We start from the raw sequence: 18,124 nt of genomic DNA, 5'->3' as shown, positions 1-18,124 counted from the left end.
TCATAACTCCTTCATCTGAACTCCGTTTTCGTCTGTCTTTTTATCGTTGGACTACTATCAATGAGATCTTCAATTCTCATTTAGAAATTTTTGGCTAAATATCACTCGATCTCTATTTCGAGTATTCGGGCTGCATGCCGCTAAGTCGAAACTTCGAAAAATCATAACTTCCTCATACGAAGTCAGATTTAGGTGTTCTTTTTATGCACGCTCTCGGTTTAACGAACTCTACAACTTTCGTGTAGATTACTAAGGCTAAATATCGCTCTAACGTAAATTTCACTTTTTACGTCATTCAGCGTTGCCGGTTCTGTCGCGAAACTTCGATAGGTCATAACTTCTTCGTTATAACTCGGATTTCGGCATTCTTTATATCTTCGAAATCCTTGTTTCGACCACTACATCTTTATGCAAAGATATCGGTCTTATCTTACACTTCAAATTTGACGCTTATTTTAGTCTTAATTCATTTAATTATAATAATTAAGAAAATAAACACATAATTCACATAATACTCAAATATTTCATCATTAATACTCCAAAAAGAGTTACAAGGGTTAACCTAGACTATTACATCAAGGATAATGCCTAGCCTGGAAACGCAGGCGTTACAATTCTCTCCACCTTAGAATGATTCCGTCCCCGGAATCACACATCAACAAACAAATGCGGATAGTGACTCAACATGTCACTCTCTGTTTCCCAAGTGAGATTTGGCCCATTCGAATGTTTCCAACGGACAAGCACTAATTCGACCATCTTGCGTCGAAGCTTCTTAGTCTTTCGGTCAACAATTGCCTCTGGTTTTTCAATTAACCTCTTGTTTTCATCAATTCTCAATTCATAAATTGGAATTATATCAAGAACTTCTCCCGTGAACTTCCTCAAATAACACACACGAAAAGTGTTGTGAATTCCATTCAGTTCTTCGGGGAATTCGAGCTTGTAAGCTTGGTTCCCAATCCTCTGAAGAACTTTAAACGGTCCAATAAACCTTGGACTCAACTTTCCCATTTTACCAAATCTTATAAGTCCCTTCCACGGCGAGACTTTAAGCAAAACCGAATCTCCAACTTCAAAAGTCATCGGCCTTCGCTTCTTGTCAGCATAGCTCTTTTGACGATCTTGAGCTGATAACATTCTTTCTCTAATTATTTTCAACTTTTCAGCGGTTTGATGGACCATTTCGGGACCCATAAACTGCTTTTCCCCAGCCTCAAGCCAACAAGACGGCGTACGACACTTCTGTCCATACAAAGCTTGATAAGGTGCCATCTTTATGCTCGAGTGGAAACTATTATTGTAGGAAAATTCTACCAAAGGTAAATGTTCATCCCAATTACCTAGGAATTCCAAGGTACATGCTCTAAGCATATCTTCAAGTGTATGTATTGTTCTTTCACTCTGACCATCAGTCTGCGGATGGTAAGCTGTACTTAAACACAACTTGGTACCCATTTCCTCTTGTAGACTTTTCCAAAATCTCGAGGTGAAACGGCTATCACGATCTGATACAATCGTTAACGGAACACCGTGAAGCCTCACAATTTCCTTCACATAAGAATTCGCAAGCTTATCTATAGACCATTTCTCCTTGGTTGCTATGAAATGCGCACTCTTAGTGAATCGATCAACGACCACCTAAATCATGTCGTGACCATTCTTTGTTCGGGGTAGTTTAGTGACAAAATCCATAGCAATGTCTTCCCATTTACCCATAGGCACAGGTATAGGCTCTAAACTCCCAAATGGTTTCTGATGTTGTGTCTTGACTCTCGCACAAGTCACACACTCGGCCACATACTTTGCAACATCAAGCTTCATCGTCGGCCACCAGTAGTAGGGTTTCAGGTCCCTATACATTTTAGTGCTACCCGGATGAATCGAGTACATGGTCTTGTGAGCTTCTTCCATCAGAAGATCTCTAATTCCTCCGGACTTAGGTACCCAAATCCGATCTTGGAACACCTTCAGTCCGTGACTGTTTATACCGAACACTAAAGTTTTACCCAAACGTTCCGCCTTTCGGTCATTCTTCTCTGAACCTTCTTCTTGAGCTTTCTTTATACTCTCCACAATTGTTGAGACAACTTCTATTCTCAACGCTCTTGGCCTCTTCCTTTTAAGATTGACTTTCCGACTGAGAGCATCAGCAACAACATTAGCTTTACCAGGATGGTAAAGTATCTCACAGTCGTAGTCCTTGAGTAACTCTAGCCAGCGTCGTTGCCTCATATTTAACTCTTTCTGATTAAAGAGATATTGGAGACTCTTATGATCAGTGAAAAGTTTACACTTCGTGCCATAGAGGTAATGCCTCCATATTTTCAGAGCAAAAACTACCGCTGCCAACTCCAAATCATGAGTCGGGTAATTCTTTTCATGCTCCTTCAACTGTCGAGACGCATATGCTATCACCTTTTCTCTTTGGGTCAAAACATAACCCAATCCAACCCCAGACGCATCGCTATAAACAGCGAAGTCTTCAACTCCATCGGGTAAAGAAAGTATCGGTGTCTCGCATAGCTTCTTCTTTAGCTTCTTGAATGCTTCTTTATGCTTATCACTCCAAGCATAAGTATCTCCTTTGTGGGTCAAAGCTGTTAATGGAGTAGCAATTGAAGAAAAGCCTTGGATAAACCTTCGGTAATATCTGGCTAATCCTAAAAAGCTTCGGATCTCTGTGAGACTTTTCGGTTGTTCCCACTTCATCACAGCTTCAATCTTTGCTGGATCAACCATTATCCCTTCTTGGTTGACCACGTGACCCAAGAATTGGACTTCTCGGATCCAAAAATCACATTTGGAGAACTTCGCATACAACTTCTCCTTCTTCAAGACTTCCAACACTTCTCGCAAGTGTCTGTCATGCTCCTCTTGGCTTTTCGAATAAATCAGAATGTCGTCTATGAACACTATCATAGATTTATCAAGGAACGGATTACAAACCCTATTCATTAAATCCATGAATGTTGTTGGAGCATTGGTTAGTCCAAACGACATAACCAAGAACTCGTAGTGTCCATATCTAGTTCTGAATGCAGTCTTCTCGATATCTTGCTCTCTTACTTTTAGTTGATGATATCCTGACCTTAGATCGATCTTCGAGAAATAGCTCGAACCTTGCAATTGATCAAACAGGTCATCAATCATTGGCAACGGATATCTATTCTTTATTGTTGCCTTGTTCAGCTCTCTATAATCAATGCACATTCTCATACTTCCATCTTTCTTCTTCACGAATAACACCGGAGCTCCCCAGGGTGATGAACTAGGTCTAATGAAACCTTTGTCCAATAACTCCTGAAGTTGCATCATCAGCTCCTTCATCTCCGTTGGTGCTAATCGATACGGTGCTTTTGCTATTGGCGTGGTTCCTGGTAACAAGTCTATTCTGAACTCTACTTGTCTATCAGGTGGTAATCCAGGAAGATCTTCGGGAAATACTTCCTGATAATCACACACCACTAGAATACTCTGCATCACCTTCTTTTCCATCTTAGCATCGATCACGAATGCTAAATATGATGTACATCCCTTGGTCAAACACTTCCTGGCTTTCATTAGGGAAATGATTCCAGAATTTACTCGCCGTTTGTCCCCGTACACCATAAATGAATCTTTCCCAGGCGGGTTTACGTTAACTATCTTCTTCTTGAATAATATTTCGGCATCATTGGCGCTAAGCCAATCCATTCCCAACACGATGTCGAAACCATTAAGTTCGATAGGCAATAATTCCTCGTGAAACTTATTCCCATTAAGGTCGATTAAGATGTCTTTCATACGATGGCTAACAGGTACAAACTTTCCATTAGCTACTTTGACTAATAAAGCATTATCTAGTCTATCAACAGGCAAGGATAGTTTTCTACCAAACTCATGCGAAATAAAGGAGTAGTTGGCTCCAGAATCAAAAAAAAAATTGAGCAGGTAATTCGTTTACGAGAAAGGTACCTGAAGCGACATCAACTTCATCTTTCGCAGTCTCAAGTGTCATCTGGAAGGCTCTTGCCTTCGGCTTTGGTGGAATGTTGGGCTTAGCTGCCTCCTTCTTCTTCGGATAGTCTTTCAAAATGTGCCCCTCTTCATTACAACCAAAACACATCCTTTTGTTGTTCGGACACTCATTGGCAAAATGCCCAATTTTTCCGCACTTGTAGCAGGTTACATCTTCGCTACATTTTCCAAAGTGCTTTTTCTTACACTTATCACACCACTTCGCTTCACCTCCTTTTCCTCCACCAAACTTTTTCGAATCAGATTTCGAAAATTTGCTTTTCTTACCGGAACCAGATGTTCCCTCAAACTTTCTCTTCTCACCAACCTCAACCTTGTCGGTGGTTCTCCCCTTAATCATGTTCTCAACAGACTTGGCAGCCCAGATAGTTGCATCTAGAGTATGTGCCTGACGTACTGGCACCTCGTATCCCATGGGAGTCCCTTCGTATACCGGTCCACCTTTGTCAGCTCGTCTGGGACGATACGCAAGGCAAACTCCATCTTATCGGTGAATTTATTGGTGTATTCATCAACTGACATGCTACCTTTCGTCAATGCCAAAAACTTATTCTCCAACTCCAACAGATTTTGAGCCGAGCAGAACTTGCGCTAGAACTGCACCAAGAACTCTGCCCATGTCAATTGCAGTGGCTCATTAGGGCTTAAAGTCTTCCCTAGAGTGTTCCACCAACGAACGGCTCCACCTCGAAACTGACGCACTGCATAGATAGTCTGAAACTTACCTCTGCAGCCACAAGTCATGAAAGCTAATTCCATTTCGGAGATCCAATCCATAACTCCAATCGGATCCTCCTTTCCATTGAAGGTCGATGGTTTGTAAGTTAGAAAGTCCTTGTACTTGCATCCCATTCCATCATTCCTTCCATCATGGTTGTTTTGCCTAACTATCGGTGGGTTGGCTTGACCAATAGACCCACTGAAGTTTCCACCTTCCGAGTGCCCTTCATTTAATTCGGGCTCTTCCACACGAATTGACAGTTCTTCACGATTCTGTTGAAGCAACCGCCTAGTCTCCTCCATTTGACGATCCAACATTGTTTGAATCATCATTTGCACACCAGCCATGGTTATTGGCTCAAGTGCTGCTGCTACGACAAGTATTTGTTCAATCACTGGTGGTTGATTCCTGTTTTCATCAGCATTTCCAACTCCACTTCTTGTTCTCACCATTTTTGATCTACACACCGAATAAGGTGAAATTAGATCCTCATTCACGATAGATATTCAAATCATCCTTATCACTCCGAAACATTTACATGCTAGTTCTAATATCGTAGACGTACGCTTAGAATCCTACACACATAAGGTTTCCAAATCCGGTCAGCAACAGACCATAGATCCGAAAAAATAATATCATATATGGAAACATATAACAATTAGCACACAAAAGCATTTTAGGAAACTTTCCTAAAATAAACTAGTGCTCGTGTCTAAAATATAACAGACACACATCTCAAAATTCCACTTAGCATTCTAAGTTTAAGTCTAGAAATCCTACAAATTCATAGTTCACTTAAACTAATGCTCTGATACCAATTGTGACATCCCCAAAATCACGACCAGAAAAGACCGATTTTCATTTATGCTTTTAAAATAATTTCAAAGTAAATCCTTTTGATTTGAAAGAGTTGCGGAATTTGTTCCCAAAAACAAAGTATGATAAAATAAGATTTACCGAAGCATTTCTTAAAGAAATGTATTTTTCATTATATTACAATACTCGGGATGTCATGTTCCGATAAACAGACCAAAAGCATAAACATTTAAATATAGACCTTACAACAGTTATTTACAACAACAGGTCTATAATCAAAAAATAACTTGACAAGTCATCCAACTTATGCTCTGGCGCCACTACATGTAATATAAAGAAACTGAGTGGGTCAAGCTTGGGAGCCTGGTGAGCATATAGGGTTTTCAACCCACAATAAATAATTATATTTAATTCCACCAACCAACAATAACCCAATTACCCATTCCCATTATTCTCACTTTACATCCCTAAGACAACTAACATAAAGGACCTAGTCTAAGAATATTTCATCGGGGCGACAACACATGCTTCGAGGGTTCCTCAGCAATATAAGTCAAATAAGGAAACCATGAGGGGGATGGAGTACAGCGAATGAACACCCAAGTTCATTAATACCTACAGGTGGCGAGCCTGCTAGTATTCCACAAGACTATCTAGAAAAGTCTGTGGTCGTCATCTAAACTCCGCTAGATGACTGAATCAAAACAACAACGAGGCCTCTCATCTGTTTATTACACACCAACTATCTACCCATGTTCTACCCAACATATTAGTAGATAAAAATATACATTTTTATACATAGTTTAAAACCTGTATAGCATGCTTTAATCAATACATATTCCACATAACAGATGAGACACACACACATAACACGTATTTCATAGAGAATAAATCAGATCTATGAGATCGAAGAGAGTGAATATACATTCACACATATTACAACAAAATATATACACATAGCACGTATTTTATATAAAATACTTCATAATATTGTATTGGAAGAAAATAACTACACACTCACTTGATCAGAAGATGATCGGACAACACTACGGCTTGTAGAAGTAGTATTCTTCGGTAGATCTGGAAGATCTTCACAAAAAACCGGACTCCTCACGGGCAGATCTTTGGCTCGGGAATTGCACTTCTCGGGATCTTCGGGGCTTCGGGACTTGCTTTGGGATATTTCTTGCACGTAAATCGAGCTAAAACGGGAGAGAGAAGAGAGAGAATAGCAACCCTAAACGGTTGGCCCTTCAAATCTATTTATAGGGCAAATTTGGCCCTTGCCACGTCGTGGCAACCTTTTTCCACGTCGTGGGCTTGGTCGTCACTGCATACGTCATCGCAAGTTGCGTCTGGGGGACTCCCGGAGGTGTCAGAAGACTTGCCACGTCATGGCACTGCTTGCCACGTCGTGGTCTCTGACACAGCTTTGGGGTTCGCGCCCCGAACTTCAGAAATTCATAACTTTCACATACGAAGTCCGTTTTCGACGTTCTTTATATTGACGCGAAGGTGACATTATGCTCTACAACTCTTGTTTAGAATCCATTGGCTAATTTTGAATTGATTTTTAATATATTATAAGTATATTACTTATATAGTATTTTTAGTAGGCCGGGACAGGAAAACTCTGTTCGAAATTCATAACTCCTTCATCTGAACTCCATTTCCGTCTGTCTTTTTATCGTTGGACTACTATCAATGAGATCGTCAATTCTCATTTAGAAATTTTTGGCTAAATATCACTCGATCTCTATTTCGAGTATTTGGGCTGCATACCGCTAAGTCGAAACTTCGAAAAATCATAACTTCCTCATACGAAGTCAGATTTAGGCCTTCTTTTTATGCACGCTCTCGATTTAACGAACTCTACAACTTTCGTTTAGATTGCTAAGGCTAAATATCGCTCTAACGTAAATTTCACTTTTTACGTCATTCAGCGTTGCCGGTTCTGTCGCGAAACTTCGACAGGTCATAACTTCTTCGTTATAACTCGGATTTTGGCATTCTTTATATCTTCGGAATCCTTGTTTCGACCACTACATCTTTATGCAAAGATATTGGGCTTATCTTACACTTCAAATTTGACGCTTATTTTAGTCTTAATTCATTTAATTATAATAATTAAGAAAATAAACACATAATTCACATAATTCACATAATACTCAAATATTTCATCATTAATACTCCAAAAAGAGTTACAAGGGTTAACCTAGACTATTACATCAAGGATAATGCCTAGCCTGGAAACGCAGGCGTTACAGTACCTATTGAGTAAAACCTTGGTGACGATGTGACTTCGTGCCTATTGAGTAAGCCTTGGTGACGATGCAACTTCGTGCCTATTGAGTAAACCCTGGCGACTATGTGACTTAGTGCCTATCGAGTAAACCTTGGCGACGATGTGACTTCGTGCCTATTGATAAACCTTGGTGACGATGTGACTTTGTGCCTGTTGTATAAACCTTGGCGACTATGGAGTTAGCACTTGTTGAGTAAACCTTGGTGACTATGGAGTTAGCACCTGATAGCTATAGATTTAGTATCTGATAGATAAACTTTGGCAGCAATGGACTTCATGCCAATTCCTTAGGTAAATCCTTAGGAATGAATGAATGAAGGATAGTGGATTCTTAGGGTAAACCCTTGAGAAAATAAAGGAGATATGGAGATGGGTATTTGGGTTGATTGTTTGATAATTGAATATAATAAATGTATTATTGTGGGTTGAAAACCCTATATGCTCACCAGGCTCCCAAGCCTGACCCACTCAGTTTTCTTTGCATTACAGGTAATGACACAAGAGTATAAGTTGGTGGACTTGACGAGAGATTTTGGATTATAAGATCAGTAGTTATAAATGACTGTTGTAAGGTCTATTTTATATTTTTATGCTTTTGGTCTGTATCGGAACATGACATCCCGAGATTTTGTTATATAATGAAAATAAATTCTCTTTGAGAAACGTTTTGATAAATTCTTATCATTTTTGTTTTGGGAACAAATTCCGCAACTATTTTAATCAAAAGATTACTCTGATTATATAAAACAAAGCATAAACAAATCGGTCTTTTCTTGCCGTGAAATTGGGGATGTCACAGTTAGTTTAACAAGTTACATTATTCATTTTCGTTAGTTTGTGTTTGTGAACATGTTAAACGAACACAAACGAACGAAGATAAACAAACATAATTGAACATATATGAACATAAACAAGCATATAATATAGTAATTTAATCAAACATCATTAAGGATATCTGAGCATAAAATGAACTTAAATGAACATACATAAACGAACGTAAACAAACAATATAAATGAATGTTCACAAACATAATTGAACGAACAAAACCATTCTTCATGATCGTTCAATCTTATTCGTAGGCCAACATCTGCGAAAATGTTGGTGGTCAACGAATTTTTTTACCATTCTTCACAAATGCTATTTTAAATTAACAATCCTAAACACCCTACTTGTTACTTATTATTACTAATCTTGGTATAATTTATAGTATCTTCTATTTACCATTGAAAAACGATTTATAGATTTAATAATAAAATTATAGGTTAATGACTTATAAAGATCATATATGTTAGCTCGTGTACACATTTAGTTCATTTTTTTGTACACATATGACTATTATTGATCATTGAACTTGTTTAGTTTGTTAAAAAAAACATTATTATTACCGGTTGGATTAGGTTTTCGGCCAAATATGAATTTTCCTAATCATATTTTCCGGTCAAAACACTCAAGCACACACTCATGAACACACACACACACAAGCACACAAACAGACTCAAAAACACACATGTTCAAAAAATCCATATATGATTAATACAAACCCACCAGAATCGAAATCATATATGGAACATAAATGCACAAAACACAAATGGATTTTTTGTCTTAGGTTTTGATTTATGGGTTTTCACATCTCAAGAACAAACATCTAAAGAACAAACACTCTTCAAAAACATATCAAGAACATCGTTTATAGAACTCAAGAACATGATGAACTCAAGAACAAACTCTCTTCCCAAACATATGAATTTCTTTCCCTCTTTAGAGTCTGAAATTTTTTATTGAGTTCCTGAATACGAACACAAACACAAACACAAATGGTTCTTGAGTTTTGGGTTTCCATTTATGGTTTTTCACATCTCAAAGAACAAACCCTCTTTAAAAAAATCTCTAAGAACATCTTTTATGACACTCAAAAACATCGTAAGAACAAACATTCTTCAAAAACGAAATTTAGAGGGTCGAGGGTCGAAAAACGATTTATGGAACTTTAAGTGTGTATGTGTGTGTAAAGAACTTGACAGATATGGTTTGTTCAAGAAATCGAGATTTGGTTTTTGATTTTCAGGTTTGTTCAAGATCTTGATGAAAATGTACCTTCAAATGCATGCTTGTGTCAAGAAATTGGGTCTTCAAATATGGAAAACCTTATAACTCGATGAACTCGATAAAGTTGGAGATGAACTTGTTTTTTATAAGAAGATGAACTCGTTTTTCAGATTTTCGAGTTAGGGTTTGTTCCACCGGAAAAATACACTCAACGAACATAGATAAAGATGAAAAACTCCTAGAACTCATTTACTCACTTTGCATATCTTAATTTCTTGTGTGAGTTTTTACTTAAGAAAATTTTCACACATTTTTGGGAATGTCCAAAACACAAATCTAAAAACCAAGAACATATATATGATGTGTCAAGAACTGGTAGGACAATTTTTGTTAGCTAAAGACTCGTCGAAGAAGATGACAAAAGTCTCGTCAAAGCTACCAAATGACATCGAAAACTGATTAAACATACAATAGTATATTTTATGAAGAAACTAAATAAATTCGATGATCACATGTATAAAAACATAAAAGAGAAAATATATACACAAATCGACCTATATTTGTGATTAACCCTAAATTATATTTTAAATGAAATATTGATAAAAAAAATTAGAGCCAAACAAAATTTGTTATTGATTATGTCACCTTATAAATTGGACACTTCCGTCTTAATTTAATATTTTAATCGAAAAAAATGGTTATATACACCAAAACTCCCGTCCAAAAACTCATTTATAACTACCACCGCCGTCCTCCACCGCCCTATTCTTCTCCGATGACAACTTCACTTTCCAATTCCACCCTCTTCCACCGTCCTTCCTTTAACCCTAATCCTAACTCCACCACCAGCACCGTCTTTCGACATCCTCCAACCGTACAATTCTCCATAAAGGCCGTCTCAAAAGACCCAAACAACATAACCACCCCCGACCCCAAGCAACCACCATTGCCGCCATCACCGTCGGAGAAGAGGACCTTTGCAGTGGCAACGGGGGAGCTTTTCCTAGGGATAGCATCTCGAATTATTAAGAGCAGAAATGCGATGGAAAGGGGATTGGATTCGGAGGAGAAAGTTAGGATGTTTGGCGACGAATTAGTGGGTAAGAAGGAGTCGTATTTTTGGAGTAGGTCGAGGAATCAGAAAGAGGTGAAGGAGGAGGAGATTGCGGCGGTGGTGGACGATGGAGACGTGGTGTGGGAGCAGAGGCTGAAGGATGTGGAAGCGGAAAGAGAGCGGAAGGCGGTGACTAGCCCTGGGTTTAGCTTCTCTGCTGCTGGACTTTTGTTTCCCTATCATCTTGGTGTTGCCAAATTTCTAATCGAAAAGGGTTACATTAAGGTACATCATTCCATTCCCTTTTCTTTTCAGATCATCTGTAATCAGATTGCTTGGTTTGTTGATACTACAAAGAAGAGAGTCCAAATTATCTGTTTACAGATTGTTAGGTTTCTTCCTAAGACATAGTTTTCTACATGTATGCAAGCATCAATTAGGGTTCTTATCAATACAAACTTAATTCCTAAATCCCAAGATGTGTTGATATATTTTGAATCAGGATACAACCCCATTAGCTGGATCATCAGCTGGTGCCATTGTATGTGCAGTTGTTGCATCAGGGGCAAGTATGGAAGAAGCCTTACAAGCTACAAAGATTTTGGCTCAAGATTGTCGAACTAGAGGAACTGCATTTCGTCTTGGTGTATATTTCTCAACTTATATTTATTAAAATTCTTTTTGTTTGTATCATTTTGCTTCATTCTTACAAATGTTTGTATGGGGACAGGCTGTTCTTAGAGAAGTTCTTGAAGATTTTCTTCCAGTTGATGCTCATATAAGGTCTAATGGAAGGGTTAGAGGTGAGCATATCCTGTTTTTAAGGGCATTTACGTCTTTTTATACAGCTTTCTAATAAATTATATTATGAATATGAATACACAGTTGCTGTAACACAGATTCTATGGAGACCAAGAGGTTTACTTGTTGATCAGTTTGATTCCAGGGAGGATCTTATTAATGCAGTAATTACTTCTTCTTTCATTCCAGGGTAAAATATTAATTTCTTTTTCAATAAACTAATTTTTTCTTATGATTATGAATTATGACATCATAAATGTAATATAAAAAAATAAAAATAAATCTCTTTTTTCAGATACCTTGCACCAAGACCAGCAATTGTGTTCCGCAATAGACTCTGTGTAGACGGCGGTTTGACTTTATTTATGCCACCAACATCCGCTGCTCAAACGGTAACTTTTAACTTTTATCTGTATTCATTTACTTATACAAGTAAATGACCATTTTACCCTTGTAATATTTTTTTGTTTTACAGGTTCGTGTGTGTGCTTTTCCAGCCAGTCGTTTGGGACTGGAAAACATCGGAATCAGCCCTGACTGTAATCCCGAAAATAGAGCAACCCCAAGAGAGGTACAAATTTACAATACAAGTTACAAGATTCTTTTTTTTTTAAACAACATTAACATTAAAACAACATTGTTCCCATTGTCTTACTATTAAACCTTAATTTCCTCAAAGCAGCTATTCAGTTGGGCGTTGGAGCCAGCAGCCGATTTGATTCTTGATAACTTGTATGAGCTTGGATACATGGATGCATCCGTATGGGCTGCTTTAAACCCCGTTGAGAATTTGGTTCAAGAAGACAACAATACATTTGTTAGATGATGATGATAATAATAATTAGGTACAAAAGTAAGAGTATAAGTATTTGTATGTTTAGATACATAGTAGGTATCCTACTTTTAGTGCTTTCTATATATAGAAAACTAGGGTTTGTATTTCTAGTAATTGTACTTGACATGTCATCTCTACACCACCAACATACTTAGGAAAATGCAAAAACAACAAATATCTGAATTATTGTCTTATTGACAGTGTGAGAGTTTTAATTCCAATATGGATTGGGCTGTTTTTGAGTAACGGGCCCTTATGCTAGCCAACCAGTTGGCTGGTGTCTGTGGGACAGCTCAAGGGTTGTTAGAAGGATAAATCAGGGTTTTCAACTATTGTGTTTTTATTTTTGCAAGTATGTTGGATTTGTAGGGATGATTTGTCAAATACAATGGTTTGAAATGTTGATTACTATATGGTAAATGATATTATAAGTTTGTATTTAGAACGACAATTATATTTGTAATAATTTTAAAAAGATTTATTGGTGTATTTTCTTGTATAACTTTTATCCTATGTAAAGGTTTAAGGGTAATTGGCCAATGTGTTTTTATCGTTGATACGATATGCAAAAACAATATTTTTTTATATTATATATAAATACAAGGTATATTTTAGTATTATCCTACATGTTAATATAATTGTAGTCTAGAAAATCAATTGTTTGCAAAATTATAAAATTATGCGTAATATTTGTTTGTTGCACGAGAGATTAGAGTCGTTAAACAAAATACTTCAGTTTCCTTCCTCTTTTGTCTTGAGGTAATATTGTTAAAAATAACATATACTATTATCTAAAAGATCCAACCTCTCACACATGCTTAACCTTTTTGAGAAGGTGACATGACATACATATTAAGCAAGAGAAAACCATCACAAGTCAAGAATCCTTAGACCTTTAGCAACTTACCAAAGTCATCCCTTATCTTTCCTAGAATTCTTTAAACACACCTTATATATACATTTCATCCACATTTTTCTCCTTTTCACACCTTTATCCACACACTTCGTCTTATTTGCTATCTTCTCCTTCTAAACATGCCGTTTCCGCCTCGTCGTCGTGTAAGCGTCAACGGGAACCAAAGGATGAGAACTTATCATTACTACTGGTGTCGACGCTGTCAAAGAACATTTAGAACCAACTCAAATAACATACCTGAAACTGTTTGCCCACGGTGTTTAGGTATAATTCCCGATGAGCTTGATTTCCAACGACCTAGGTTGGTATCCAACATCGCAGATATTGAACCGTCTTTAGCCACACAATTTATAGAGAATTTGGCTCTTCTATTTGACCCACCCGAGCCACCACCACAATTTATCAGACAACAAGGTTCTGATACTGATATTGAACAAGGTCTAGATTCCAACTTTATTTTCCATGTGACTGGTTTGCAACCTAATGACGGATCTCTTAGTCATCAAAATGCAACTTTTGAGGAACCGAATGATGTTTCCAATGAAGAAGAGGGCACAAGGCCACCACCAACACCGATTTCAGTTATCGAAGCCTTGCCACTTGTCAGCCTAACTCAATCTCACTTGGCTAACGACTCAGATTGCCCAATTTGTAAAGATGAATTTGAAGTTGGAGGAGAAGTAAGGGAGTTACCTTGTAAACATTTTTATCATCCCGATTGTATCGTTCCATGGTTAAGTGTTCATAATACATGCCCTGTATGTCGATATGTGATACAAGGTCTCTCAAATAATTATGCCCACACACATTATGAAGAAGATGGCTTTGCAAGACAAGGTTCTCGAAACTCTGTCAACATGAATCGGAGCTTAGAGCAATTTATCACTTTATGGCCTTTCAGAGCTTTCTCAAACTCGACATTTGGACATGCTAATTTTCATGACATGAATAATCCAACTTCTCTCTTAGGTTCGTATATATAAATCTTGAACATTGTTTTTATTTGAATTCTGTTTATTTATTTGTAGTTAACCATCTAATGATCATCCTATATATTTTGCAGATAGAATTGGCGACACACTTGGTTCGGTTTATGACTTCTTATTTAATTTGGTGTCACCTTTTAGAAATAATATATATTAAGACGTTCTAAACAACATAAGATAAATTTCATAATGTATGTCATTTAAACAATTTAAAAATGACAATATTATTCAATGGAAATATTGAAATTCGGTTCTATCAAAGATATGTGTTGGATTGGATCCTTACGCTACTCTTTATTTGGATTATTCTTGTGGGATGTTCATGTTAATATTCTCTAGATTGTTCCAATCCTTGTAAAATACGTCCCATGAAAATTATAATGATATGTATTTCTTATAATATTTAATATTCATTTGGTTATTAATATATGTTACCATAACCTTCAATTCGTAAATTGAGTCGTTGCTACGTAAAAAGTCGGTGATTGCAAAAACATACTCCCTCCGTCCCAATATTATTGTCCACAGACAAAAAACACACAGATTAAGAAAAACATTAATTACCACTAACTTTATTTAATAAAATGACAATTTTGTCCTTACTTTGCATTTAATGTTCCATTAAATGCTTAGTTAGTTAAGTAATAATGATGGGGTATTTTGGTAAAAATGTTATTTATTTTTAGAAGTGGATTATTATTTTGGAACAAACCAAAAAGGAAAGATGTACTATAATTTTAGGACGGAGGGAGTATAAGCTATGGCAAAATAGAAGGCATGTTTTTGTTATTATAAAATTTTATATAATCTTTTCCTATCTTTTCTCTAAAGTTCAAAAAAATATTTTGAACTTCCCTTCCTTTTACTTCTCTTGCGCTTTTATACAGTATCGTTAACAAAAAAAAATAATAATAATAAATAAAAAATAAAAAAAGAAAGAAAAAGAATCCATAATTCCATCTCTCTAAAAAAAGCTCAGAGAACATAATATTAACAATTTAGTCCCTATGGTCGATTAATAATAATTTCATAATAGGTTAAACACCAAAATAAACAAACTTGGGTAAGAGATTTTAACTTGTTTAAGTAAAAAATTTAAACGTCTGCACACAGAAATTAAACAGGCATCTCAGAAGCAAGTTAGTGAGAAGAGAGAAAGCCTCTTTTTTTTTTTTTTTTTTTTTTTTTTTTTTTTTTTTTTTTAAACTCATTTTTAACCACAATAAATACTAAAATTAAAGACCAATTTACACCACATTAACCCTTTCTTTTGAACTTTTGTATAAAATTATCTCTTGCATCATCATTGTCTTCCTTTTAGGTGGCCATTAACCATATTGATTTCAACACGACACTTGTTAGATCTAACAATTTGGAAGGTCAATTTTAAGAAGAATATTTCTTTTAATTGTTACTGGTTATGAATATTAATGTTTTTAAGTTTTAAGTTATTGTTTTTTTTTTATTTTGAATTGTTATGGTTTAATGTCTTGTTATGTAATTTTTATTTTTTATTTAATGGAAAATTTAGTTTAAAAAAATAATTGTTAAAAAAATTCTGATGTTTGTTAACCTACCCCATCTAAATTGACATGGTGGGGATGGTTTATGACAAAACTTATATGAACAATACACCAAATATGACACTCAAACACGTTCCTGAGGACAATTTGTTGGTGACACGCTCCACTGATACTCGAGGATATTAAGAATTTTAATGCCAAATTCATATTTCTAGAAATAAGTCATTTTATAATTAAAATTATTAATTTTACACGAAATTTCATGGTGACACTATTGATCCATAGAAAATATTTAGACATTATCGATCAATTTACTAAAAAATGATTAGACAAAAAAAAAATATGCAACTTACCAAATGAAATTATAATTTGTTAAGACTGCCAATTTAAAAATTATTGTGTTTTCTTCTCATATAAAGCATAGCATGTTTTGTTATAAAAAATATTTTAGATAGAAAAATAAATTCTAATTCTAAGGAAAAACAAATCCACAAATCCGGATGTATTCAAGGGAATTACCGATTACGTACATTCGGTGCTTATTATATATTTGATAAAAGTCTACTAACGACACTTTTTAGTAAATAAAAGATTTCATGATGACAATTTTCTAAGATATAACTAATTCCTTATAACTTACAAATTTTGGTAAGAGTAGATTACAATTTTCCTCCATGTGGTTGATGAAAAGATAATGGTACGTGACTTGGATTGTGCTAAAAATAAACGTTGAGTGATAAAATGACTATTTGCTCTCGTCTGCATCCACGTATGCTTTAATGAATGTCCTAACATATTCATCTTGTACCGAATTCGAAAACCAATTTCAAACCACAAAAAAAAAACCTACATGTAAAACATTTCTCTATATTATAAATTCAATTTCCTTGAAATCAAAATCAAATAATCCTCAAAACGAATTTGATAACCAAATCAAGGAACCCAAAAAGAGTTGAACCAAATACATATTTTATGGATTTCGAATCTAACATGTCTAAATTTTGGTGTTATGTTCAGGGCCGGTCCTAAGGTTTTTCATACCCTGGGCGAAATTGCATAATTATGCCTTGTTTTCATAAAGTTGAACCACAAAATACCGGTGATATATTAATCATAGAAGTGCTTGCATTCGTGTGATTATACTCTAGAGTTTGAAAAATTAACATCTAGAGTTGTAAACACCAACTCTATTGTCAAATCAAAATTTTAGTGTACTCCATATGAAACTCATTATCTTTAGCATCTTTTTCTAATGTGCATCATTTCTCTCAAATATACAGATATACAAACTGATATGAAGAATTTATGATGTTGAACCACAATGAATAAGTATTTGTTGGTTTGTATAGAATTTCAAATCATCTATTTACTTCCTTGAAGTCTAGACGAACAATTCCCAAAATAACCAAACAGTTATAAGTTAAATTCTTCAATCGGATTATAAACTAAACAGTTATAAGTTAATGCTAAACAATCAAAGGATTAAAATCTTGAAAATAAACTTAACACTCTAGCGTTCAACCAAAAAAAGTCTAAAGACAAGCATATTAATGCTAAACAATTGATAACTAAAACTGTAAATACAACTAAATAAATATGAAGCTAATTTTTTTTGTTACAACCTAGCTCATGTAGTGACTACAAATGTGTTTCAGTTGAATACAAAAAGTGGCGGCAGATACATCTTTCACTCGAATATAAATGTGTTTTTGATATAAAAAAAACAAAAAGATACCAATGTCTCTAAAAGCTGGAAAACACATATGGACTTAGTTTCGCTCAACCACAAAATAACTCAGGATGCTAAGCTACACTCTAAATTAACTCTAAAAGCTTTATTATAATAAGAACAACTTGCAGACAAAAATCACGAGAAGAAGATTAGAAAGTGATATTGTGCCTTCGCGAGTGAGAGACTAAAAGCTTAGATAATTAGATGAAGATTACAGCCTAACAAATTACAGATGATTACCGAAGTGGAGATTAGAGATGTTGATTTCGATTTATACTGATAAAGAAAAATCAGAAATCACAGACACACAAGTTAATGTCCATTGCATCTATGAAATCTCCAACCGTCTGGCTAGGGGCATAAATAAT

The 18,124-nt window shown here is 35.6% G+C and overlaps 2 protein-coding genes across 2 annotated transcripts; both read left to right on the top strand.

The window, feature by feature from the left end:
- The first annotated feature begins 10,594 nt into the window (after positions 1-10,594).
- LOC145063006 (Acyl transferase/acyl hydrolase/lysophospholipase superfamily protein) lies at positions 10,595-13,101 on the top strand. Its single transcript, XM_079010603.1, has 7 exons — positions 10,595-11,248; positions 11,466-11,609; positions 11,694-11,766; positions 11,849-11,954; positions 12,060-12,156; positions 12,240-12,335; positions 12,447-13,101. Exons 1-7 carry the CDS (start codon positions 10,604-10,606, stop codon positions 12,588-12,590), a joined length of 1,305 nt encoding a protein of 434 aa, XP_078866729.1. The 5' UTR covers positions 10,595-10,603; the 3' UTR covers positions 12,591-13,101.
- Positions 13,102-13,600: 499 nt separating this feature from the next.
- Positions 13,601-14,903, top strand: LOC145062200 (E3 ubiquitin-protein ligase RZF1-like). Its single transcript, XM_079009837.1, has 2 exons — positions 13,601-14,484; positions 14,579-14,903. Exons 1-2 carry the CDS (start codon positions 13,635-13,637, stop codon positions 14,656-14,658), a joined length of 930 nt encoding a protein of 309 aa, XP_078865963.1. The 5' UTR covers positions 13,601-13,634; the 3' UTR covers positions 14,659-14,903.
- Positions 14,904-18,124: the final 3,221 nt, after the last annotated feature.

This window comes from Lactuca serriola, chromosome 7 (assembly GCF_051521515.1).
Source record: "Lactuca serriola cultivar US96UC23 chromosome 7, Lser_US96UC23_V15, whole genome shotgun sequence".
Lineage (NCBI taxonomy): Eukaryota > Viridiplantae > Streptophyta > Magnoliopsida > Asterales > Asteraceae > Lactuca > Lactuca serriola.
The sequence above is the reverse complement of the archived record's forward strand: the minus strand, read 5'-3'. Positions and strand labels throughout refer to the sequence as shown.

What these genes read in the sequence shown, in the direction of transcription:
- LOC145062200 (XM_079009837.1), top strand. Translation starts at nt 13,635, where the DNA reads ATGCCGTTTCCGCCTCGTCGTCGTGTAAGCGTCAACGGGAACCAAAGG. An exon ending in TAATCCAACTTCTCTCTTAG is followed by an intron (nt 14,485 to 14,578) that starts GTTCGTATATAT and finishes TATATTTTGCAG; the next exon opens with ATAGAATTGGCGACACACTT.
- LOC145063006 (XM_079010603.1), top strand. Translation starts at nt 10,604, where the DNA reads ATGGTTATATACACCAAAACTCCCGTCCAAAAACTCATTTATAACTAC. An exon ending in GAACTGCATTTCGTCTTGGT is followed by an intron (nt 11,610 to 11,693) that starts GTATATTTCTCA and finishes GTATGGGGACAG; the next exon opens with GCTGTTCTTAGAGAAGTTCT. An exon ending in ACTTCTTCTTTCATTCCAGG is followed by an intron (nt 11,955 to 12,059) that starts GTAAAATATTAA and finishes CTCTTTTTTCAG; the next exon opens with ATACCTTGCACCAAGACCAG.